At 49.7% G+C, this 9,927-nt stretch overlaps 1 protein-coding gene across 1 annotated transcript in view; it reads right to left on the bottom strand.

Moving 5' to 3' along the window:
- CTNS (cystinosin, lysosomal cystine transporter) overlaps nt 1-9,927 on the bottom strand; it is a 20,683-nt gene that overhangs the window by 3,548 nt on the left and 7,208 nt on the right. Inside the window, exons 3-9 of the mRNA XM_015826498.1 lie at nt 9,325-9,409; nt 8,365-8,452; nt 5,084-5,187; nt 4,707-4,838; nt 3,434-3,533; nt 3,226-3,345; nt 681-851 (exon numbers count right to left, since the gene is read on the bottom strand). Coding sequence (XP_015681984.1) covers nt 681-851; nt 3,226-3,345; nt 3,434-3,533; nt 4,707-4,838; nt 5,084-5,187; nt 8,365-8,452; nt 9,325-9,409 — 800 coding nt within the window. The remainder of the gene's footprint in view (nt 1-680; nt 852-3,225; nt 3,346-3,433; nt 3,534-4,706; nt 4,839-5,083; nt 5,188-8,364; nt 8,453-9,324; nt 9,410-9,927) is intronic.

Raw genomic sequence — 9,927 nt, 5'->3', positions numbered from 1 at the left:
CCTCCCTCCCTCCCTCCCTCCCTCCCTTCCTTCCCAAGCAATAGCACTTACTTATATATCGCTTCACAGGACCTTTTATAGCCCTCTCTAAGTGATTTACAGAGTCAGCCTATTTGCCCCCAACAATCTGGGTCCTCATTTTACCGACCTCGGAAGGATGGAAGGCTGAGTCAACCTTGAGCCGGTCAGGATCGAACTTCCTGGCTGTGGGCAGAGTCAGCCTGCAATGCGGCACTCTAACCACTGCGGCCTCACGGCTTCCTTCCTTCTTATTTTCCTTCCTTCCTTCCTTCCTTCCTTCCTTCCTTCCTTCCTTCCTTCCTTCCTTCCTTCCTTCCTTCCTTCTCCTTTTCCTTCCTTCCTTCCCTTTCCCAAGCAATAGCACTTATATATCGCTCCACAGGGCCTTTTACAGCCCTCTCTGAGCGGTTTACAGAGACAGCCTCTTGCACCCCCCAACAATCTGGGTCCTCGTTTTACCGACCTCAGGACGGAAGGCTGAGTCAACCTTGAGCAAATGTCTCACTTAGCGACAGAAACGTTGGGCTCCATGGTGGCTGTAAGCCGAGAACTAGCTATACCCCTTCTCAGTGTGGGTCCCGGAGTCCATGGAGGAAGAGCGTCGGGCGGAACTCGAGGACTCAACGAACCAACTGAGAACTGATCCCTCCTTCGCTCACCTGCGGGAAGTACTTGATGAGCGTGATTCCCAGCTTGATGTAGGAGAAATAAAACAAGAATTGCAACCAGGTGATTATTTGGGCCACCGTCACAGCCAGGGTGGTGAAGACAAACAGCCACGCCGCCACCAGGAACCCAATGGCGACTCGAGACACCTTCTGACTTCCTCTCTGTGGGGGAAGCAAAGAGAGAGAGAGAGAAAGAAAGAGAGAGAGAGGAGAGAAAGAGAGAGAAAGAGAGAGAGAAAGAGAGAGGAGAGAGAAAAAGAGAGAGAGAGAGAGAGAGAGAGAGGAGAGAAAGAGAGAGAGAGAGAGAAAGAGAAAGAGAGAGAATAACATTACTGCAGAAGATCATAAAAAGCCATATTGTTCTACAGTGAATTTCTGAGCGAGGATTCCATTTTTTCACGGCATCCCTCCCTCTAGATATTAATTTATTTCAAGATCTGTTGTGTACTGAAAAGGTCATGAGGCCTCCCCACAAACAAACAAACAAAACCGTCAGATTTGCTCCAACTTTTCTATCGTGAACAAATTTACCAATTCATGCCCAGGAATTGAACTGCATCGTCTACATTTTGTGCAGCTACTTCTGTGTTAAGTACACAGAGATTATTATCAATTGGCACCTTTCATCAACTGCCACTCTGATCCTAGACACAAAGATTGTGTAATGTTAATCCAGAGTCACAGTTCATGATTTTGAACTAGATGCTACAAAAAGTGTAGCATGATCTAAGGCTGTTATTGTTTCCCAGCAGAATAAGATTTAAAAACGGGAGTGCAAGCCTCTAGTCTAGGTCAAAGATGGATACCAAATTCTTTTTTTATGTTATATATTTAGTATTTTTCATCGCTGGCCACTCAGGGGCTGAGGCTGGGGCTATTAAAAGTTGTGCTTTGTGTGGTATAGTGCTTAAGGTATCAGTCTGGTATGCTGGGAGACTGGGAATTCTAGTCCCAATTTAGGAACAAAGCCTAAAGCCTTGGGCTAATAACAACAGCCCTAGGAAGCATGACATGGCAACATTTCCCAGCCAGAAATCAGTTCCCCAGTGGGCATCAATGGACGGAATTCACGGGTCAACTCAAGGCTGGCCGAGGAATTTGCCGCCCGTGGGCAGCCCGTGGGCAGAGGAACCGTTGCAGCCTGCCAAACATTCCTGCTTGAATTTGAGTAAAATCCTGCCAAATCCTCAGTTTCCTTCTAAAAATCTCTTAAGCTGTGTCCAGAATACAGAACAACAAGAGTTGGAAGGGACCCCGGAGGTCTTCTAGTCCAACCCCCTGCTCAGGAAGGAAATCCTATGCCACAGAGGTCCCCAACCTTTTGGGCACCACCAGGGACCGCTTCTGTGGAGAGAGGTTTTTCCGCGGACCAGAGGGTGCGTGGTTTTGTGTGCTGCCTGCACCCTGCGGATGGCGCTTTGCTTGTTTGTGCGGCCCGGTTGCTGGCAGACCGCGGCCCGGTACCTGTCCACGGACCAGGGGTTGGGGACCGCTGATCTAGGGTCTCCTGCTTGAGCAGGGGGTTGGACTAGAAACCTCCAACGTGCCTTCCAGCTCTGTTATGACCTTCAGAGGTTCTGTCTGTCTGTCTCATATTTATAGAAAAAATTACAATTAGAGTTGTTGACTAGAAACAACAACATGCTCTTTTGTTTGCCTGTGTGTGTCAACGCTGCTAACATCGGATGTTTTCACATTGACAACAGATGGAAATGTAGCCATCTTTTACCTTTTGCTTTTAGAGTCAGATGATGCTGGGAGCGGGTATGTGAACGAGAGTCCAGCTAGACATAACAACACTAAACTTAGGGTGAGAATCAAGGTAACTGTAATCAGAGTCCTAGTGGACAATCCCTTAACTATGAGCCAGCCGTGTGCTGCAGCTGCCAAAAAAGCCAACACAGTGCTAGGCTGCATTAACAGAGGGATAGAATCAAGATCACGGGAAGTATTAATACCACTTTACAAGGCCTTGGTAAGGCCACACTTGGAATACTGCATCCAGTTTTGGTGACCACGATGTAAAAAAGATGTTGAGACTCTAGAAAGAGTGCAGAGAAGAGCAACAAAGATGATTAGGGGACTGTAGGCTAAAACATATAAGGAACAGTTGCTGGAATTGGGTATGTCTAGACTCTAGCCTAATGAAGAGAAGGACGAGGGGGGACATGATAGCTGTGTTCCAGTATCTCAGAGAAGCAACCTAGAACTAAGGAGAAACTTCCTGACAGTGAGAACAATTAATCAGTGGAACAACCTGCCTCCAGAAGCGGTGAATGCTCCAACACTGGAAGTTCTTAAGAAGAGACTGGACAGCCATTTGTCTGAAATTGTATAGGCAGGGTTTCCTGCCTGAGCAGGGGGTTGGACTAGATGACCTCCAAGGTCCCTTCCAACATCATCATCATCATCATCATCATCATCATCATCATCATTATTAAGAGGAAGAAAAGGACGATTGTGGGTGCCACTGAGCTGGGTGGTTTTCCTGCAGACGTTTCATGACCCAACTAGGGAACATCACCAGCGCACCTACCTCATAGATTAAGCACTGGAAGATGATGAACAAAGTGAGGGCTACAGCGTGGAGGCTGAAAAACACATCGTTGCTGTCCACAGGATTCACTCCATTGGGATACCGGTGCAGGAATTGCTCCTGCGGAGGAAGGCAAAGCCGTTAACACTAAAATGGGTGGCCCAAGATGGCAGATGACACCCGGGCAGGGAAGGCGGGACCTGGGTACCTTTACAGGGACGATCCAAAAGAGCCCAATGTTGAAGACGCTGTAGGCAATGAAGCCGGTCAGGTTCAACGCGATGAAATCGAAGCTGAGTCCCACAACACTGGCGAAAGGAACCGGGAAAGGCTCAGAAGAACAGTTGTGGGAACAACCTGGCTAGTTTTCAGGAATTTCACAAGTGTGCTAACCTTGCAATTGCAATTATCAGTTAGCTGGACAAATTCAGTTTCTAGACCAGCGTTTTCCAAACTTTAAGATGAGCGAACTCCAACTCCCAGAATTCCCCAGCCAGCATGCTTTAAGATGGAGGCACTTCCACTCCCAGAATTCCCCAGATAGTTATGCTTTAAGACTGGTGGGCTTCCACTCCTAGAATCCCCCAGCCAGCATGCTTTAAGAGGGCTGGACTTCCACTCCCAGAATTCCCCAGATAGCTATGCTTTAAGAGGGATGGACTTCCACTCCCAGAATCCCCCAGCCAGCCTGCTTTAAGAGGGGTGGGCTTCCACTTCCAGAATTCCCCAGCCAGCCATACTTTAAGAGGAGTGGACTTCCACTCCCATAATCCCCCAGCCAGCCTGCTTTAAGATTGGGGTGGACTTCCACTCCCATAATCCCCCAGCCAGCCTGCTTTAAGATTGGGGTGGACTTCCACTCCCATAATCCCCCAGCCAGCCTGCTTTAAGAGGAGTGGACTTCCACTCCCATAATCCCCCAGCCAGCCTGCTTTAAGATTGGGGTGGACTTCCACTCCCATAATCCCCCAGCCAGCCTGCTTTAAGAGGGGTGGGCTTCCACTCCCAGAATCCCCCAGCCCGCCATGCTTTAAGACATGACCGCAATTTGTTTTCCAGCAGAAAATGGCAAAAAACTTCCACGGGATATGCCGGATTCACTTAATGACTACATGTTCGCTTAACAACCACCTGATTTGCTTAAGGACCTTGGCGACTCCCTTTACCAGCATCCTAAAAACGGTCATAAAATTGAGCGCGATTACTTGATGCCTCAATTTAGACCACAGTGACTTAACGACGAAAATTCTGGGCTCCGGTTATCGTCGTAGGTTGAGGACTACCTTTCGGGGGGAAACAAAGGAGCACCCTGTTTCAACAGAGGGGAAACTGAAGCTGGCTAATTTTTGCTCAGCTTCAGGGCGACCTGTTGGAAAAATAAAAACGGTCAGAATCGGAAGACCGTGCCAACCACTGTTGGGCCTTACTCGGTTAACACCGGCAACTTCCAGAGCATGAAAACTGATTGTTGTGTCTTTTACCTTTTGCGTCTCCAGTTCTCAAACACCTGAGGATAGAAGGAAACCGACCAGGCTAGGAAGTAGATCCAACCTATCACTTGGTCCACGATCCTTACGGCCTTGCTGTGAATCACAAGGAAGCGGATTCTGGGCCTGCAAAGGAAAAAGAGAGGGCTATGTTTGTGGGAACGTAATGATTCTAAACTGATGACTTGCTTGACGCCGCCCCCCCGGGCTCTGCCTCTTTTCCTCCTACGACTCCACTCTTAGTGCCTCAGTTGGAGGTGGCTGGCAAAAGGTCCCAAAAGTTGGGAAGTGGGAAGAATGGCCAGTGAGTGAAATTACATCTCGATGAATGGAATTACCGGCTGAACGTGGCTTCGGTTATGGATGCTTACCCGATCTGGTCGGATGTGTTCACCTGCAGATATACCGTCACCTGCCCGACCTCTTTAGCACTCACAAGGAAATGTGCCTCCTTTTGGCCTGCGGTAATTATGACCTGTCAGAGATGGAGACATAAAACGTATGAACTGCCGATGAGATTAAAGGGATGGGCGTATGGCCAGATGGATGTCAATCTAGCCCAGTGATGGCGAACCTATGGCACGCATGCCAGAGGTGGCATCAGAGCCCTCTCTGTGGGCACGCGTGCCATGCCCCAGAGATGGCAACTGTTCCTCTTCAACCAACCGCCCGCTAACTCGCTGAGGTCTCACGTGGCCGGATGCATCACAGACAGCTGGTTTCCCTCCCCCCGCATCCCATCCCTCCTGGCCTCGCATGCTCTCCTTTTCCCGGGCACGACCCACTGCATTGCCTCCTCAGCTGTCGGTCGGCCGTCCAGCTCAGAGGCGGCTTCTCTGAACTGCTGGCAGTGGGCTGCGGAGCCCCAGAGTGCACCGGTTGAGGAGCCAGCAGGCTATGGCTGCTGACGGACACTGTCGGCCCCCATGCGCTTGCTGGCCTCTGTGTGCGGGGGCCGATGGTGTCAGGCAGCAGCCGCCCCAGCCCCTGCCTCGCCTTGCCCTGCGACAATGGCATCCCCGCCCTGCCTCGCCTCACCCCGCAGGATGAGCCTCCTGCCCACCGCCCCACCTGCCAGAGACCCCCTGGATCTCCCCCAACCCTGCCCAGCCCTCACAGGCGTCCCTCCCCGCGAGCAACATCGAGGTGACCATGCCCACCTTGGCCACACCCACCCAGTCTGCCATGACTGCCATGACTGCCACGCCCACCTGGCACCCAGCGATACATAAGTGGGTTTTGGGTTGCAGTTTGGGCACTCGGTCTCTAAAAGGTTCGCCATCACTGATCTAGCCATTCTTTCAGGCTGATCCTGATGGATCATGACTCCACTTTGTCTTGGGGCTTAGAGTTTTTCAACCCTGGCAAGATGGTTGGACTTCAACTCCCAGAATTCTCCGCCCAGCCATGCGTAAAGCTGGGGAATTCTGGGAATTGAAGTCCACCCATCTTAAAGCATGCTGGCTGGGGAATTCTGGGAGTTGAAGTCCACCCATCTTAAAGCATGCTGGCTGGGGAATTCTGGGAGTCGAAGTCCACCCATTTTAAAATAAGCAGACTGGGGAATTCTGGGAGTGGAATTCCACCCATCCTAAAGCATGCTGGCTAGGAAATTCTGGGAGCTGAAGTCCACCCATCTTAAAGCATGCTGGCTGGGGAATTTTGGGAGCTGAAGCCCACCCATCCTAAAACATGTGGTTTGGGAATTCTGGGAGCAGACGTCCACCCTTCTTAATGTTGCCAGTCTAAGGGTTTTGCCCCTTCAGTCTGAGTTAGACCACAGAGAGTCAGGTAATCCTCGAGTTACGACTGTAATTGAGCCTAGCAATTACAGTTGTAAGTAGTTAAGTAGTGACAGTTGCAAAGCAGCTGACCACCTGACCAATTTCATGACTTTTTTTGCAGCGGTCGTAAAGTGAACATGTAGGTTGTTAAATGAACACCCCAGTTGTTAAACCCATTATTTGCTCTGGGATATTTTTTGCTGGAAACCAGATGTCGATGCCAATTGGCAGCAAAGACTGTCGTAAGTCACAGTCACCTGGCTGCAGGGCGCCGTGACGTGAGCCAGTTGCTGGGCGTCCAGAATGTGTCATGTGTGAACATGGAAAGGGAGGGGCAACGTCGAAACTTTAAATAGTTGCTAAACAATCAGTCATAAGTCGAGGACTACTCACAGCCACAATTTAGCCCCAAATCTTGTTAAGCGAGACAGTTGTTTTGTGAGTTGTGCCCCATTTCATGACCTTCCTTGCCACAGTTGTTAAGTAAATCATTGCAGTTGTTAAGTCAGCAACACGGTTGTTAAGTGAATCTGGCTTCCCCATGGTCAGAAGGTTGCAAAAGGGGACACTGCAACCGTCATAAGTATGAGTCAGTTGCAAAGCATCCTAATTTTGATCACGGGACCGTGGAGATGTCGCAACGGTCGTCAGGTGCAAAAAACGGGCCTAAGTCACGTTTTTCAGGGCCGTTATAACTTCGATCGGCCACTAGCCCAATCGTTGTAAGTCGAGGACTTCCTATATTTGTATTGCAAAACGAAAAACAGACCGAACACAACTGATCTCATCCAATCCAGGCAGGCGAAAATCTACATCTCAAGCTTCCTCCTTCTGTTATATATTCAAGATGGACAGTATTTAATATTTATTTGCTATGTAAATAATAATAATAATAATAACAACAACAACAAACCACAAAACAACAAACAACAAACAACAAAACAACAACAATAATAATAATAATAATAAAGTTGGAAGGGACCTTGGAGGTCATCTAGTCCAACCCCCTGCTCAGGCAGGAAACCCCTATACCATTTCGGACAAGTGGCTGTCCAGTCTCTTCTTAAAAACCTCCAGTGTTGGAGCATTCACCGCTTCTGGAGGCAGGTGGTTCCACTGGTTAATTGTTCTAACTGTCAGGAAGTTTCTCCTTAATTATAATGATGATGATAAAGTTGGAAGGGACCTGGGTGGTCATCTAGTCCAACCCCCTGCTCAGGCAGGAAACCATATACCATTTCGGACAAATGGCTGTCCAGTCTCTTCTTAAAAACCTCCAGTGTTGGAGCATTCACCGCTTCTGGAGGCAGGTTGTTCCACTGGTTAATTGTTCTGACTGTCAGGAAGTTTCTCCTTAGTTCTAGGTTGCTTCTCTCCTTGATTAGTTTCCACCCGTTGCTTCTTGTCCTGCCTTCAGGGGCTTTGGAGAATAGCTTGACTCCCTCTTCTTTGGGGCAGCCCCTGAGATACTGTAACATTGCTATCCTGTCCCCCCTCGTCCTTCTCTTCATTAAACTAGACAGACCCAATTCCAGCAACCGTTCCTTATATGCTTTAGCCTCCAGGCCCCTAATCATCTTTGTTGCTCTTCTCTGCACTCTTTCTAGAGTCTCAGCATCTTTTTTACATCGTGGTGACCAAAACTGGATGCCGTATTCCAAGGCCTTGTAAAGCGGTATTAATACTTCACGTGATCTTGATTCTATTCCTCTGTTAATGTTGTACATAGTATGTTTAGGTGTGTGTCATGTATGTGTTTCAGTTTGAGAGCGGGCAACTAAATTTCATTTTTGATGCGTGCCATTGTGCCCACAGTAAAAAAAAAATGACAATAAAGGTTATCTCATCTCATCTCATCTAAAACTTACCTGGTCGGGCAATTCAACGATGGTGATGTTCTTTTTGGATGCATACGTCAAGTTGAAGCTTACTGCCAAAGTCTCGTTGGGTGGAGCACTGCAGGGACACCATTAAACAGGGGCGTCAAACTCAATTTCATTGAGGACCGCATCAGCATTGCAGTTGCCCTCGGGGGGGGGGCAGGTGGGTGTGGCCAGGGTGGGTGCAGCCTACTGGGTGGGCATGGATGGAGTGGGTGTGACCTACTGGATGGGCATGGCCAGGTCTACATCATTCGTGTCAAGGGTGCCTGTGGGGGCCTGGGCAGGAGTGGGACAGATCTGAGGGTCTCTGGCAGAAGGGGGGGGGACCGGGGCAAGCGCCAAGGCATGGTCCATTTCTTCATTCCTCACAAAGGGTGACCCCTCCCCAGCAGGCACCCAGGGGGTGGGGCCAACACGGCAGGGGCTGGTTCCTCGCTGTTTCCGGACAGCCTTGTGGAGCTAAGACTGAATGCCTTTCAGCATAGATGGCCACCACAAAACTGTACATTGGCTCCCGGCCGGCCTGGGCCAGGGCCAAGGCAGCGGGGGCCGTTCCCTCACTGTTTCCAGGATGGCTTCGCGGGCCACATGAAACCACTTCATGGGCCGCATCCGGGCCCCGGGCCTTGTGTTTGACATGTCTGCCATAAAAAGACAGGCCACATAGGCTGGGAGAATTCGCACCCTCGTCCTTCCCACGTGCCCTCTAGCCCTTCCTGACGGGCCCAGCCCAGACCTAAAAATTAGGATTCGCCGCCCAGCAACATTATCTTGCCAGGAACACCCAGTCTGGAAGTCCCCAACGTAACAAAAGAAAATTGAATTTTTAATCACCGGGAATGACTGCGCCCCGGGTGAGTTGCCTGATTACGTAGCCATTCCCGGGTTTTCCCCCAGGTGTGTTTACCTTGAGGGGGAAGGTGAAAAATGTCGGAGGCGGCTTACCTGAAGGTGAGTGTGATTGTTTGCACGCTGTGGTTTTCCAGGGAAACTTCTTCGGGAGCGGAGAAAAGAGGGGGCTCGTCTTCAACTGGGAAGGAAAAAAGACAAAAAAAAAAACATCAGGAAAGTTTGAAGTCCCTTTTTCCTCCCACGTTTCCGGCTTCAGACAAGAATATTTTTATTTTGGCAGGGGGGGGGGAACCACATAATCCAGTCCGTTTAAGAGACTGGCACGTGAGCCCCCTCCCCGCCCGCCCACCCACCCACCCAATTGATCCAAGCTCAAGGCTTGGATCAGACTGCCTTTGGGGTGTAACCCTTCCAATTTTCCACGCCACCCTTCATTGCCTATAGCCCAGGAGTGTCTAACCTTGACATCTTTAAGACCTGTGGTCTTCATCTCCCAGAATTCCTCGGGGCGTAACCTTAAATTAAGGCAAGGCTGGAGATCCGTGATCTAGATCAGTGCATTTCAATCTTGGCAGCTTTAAGATGAGGGGACCTCAACTTCAAATAAGGAAGGAAGGAAGGAAGGAAGGAAGGAAGGAAGGAAGGAAGGAAGGAAGGAAGGAAGGAAGGAAGGAAGGAAGGAAGGAAGGAAGGAAG

This window comes from Protobothrops mucrosquamatus, unplaced genomic scaffold (assembly GCF_001527695.2).
Source record: "Protobothrops mucrosquamatus isolate PMUCROS unplaced genomic scaffold, P.Mucros_1.0 scaffold3155, whole genome shotgun sequence".
Taxonomy (NCBI): domain Eukaryota; kingdom Metazoa; phylum Chordata; class Lepidosauria; order Squamata; family Viperidae; genus Protobothrops; species Protobothrops mucrosquamatus.
Note: the sequence above shows the minus strand (reverse complement) of the source record. Positions and strands in the feature narration are given on the sequence as shown.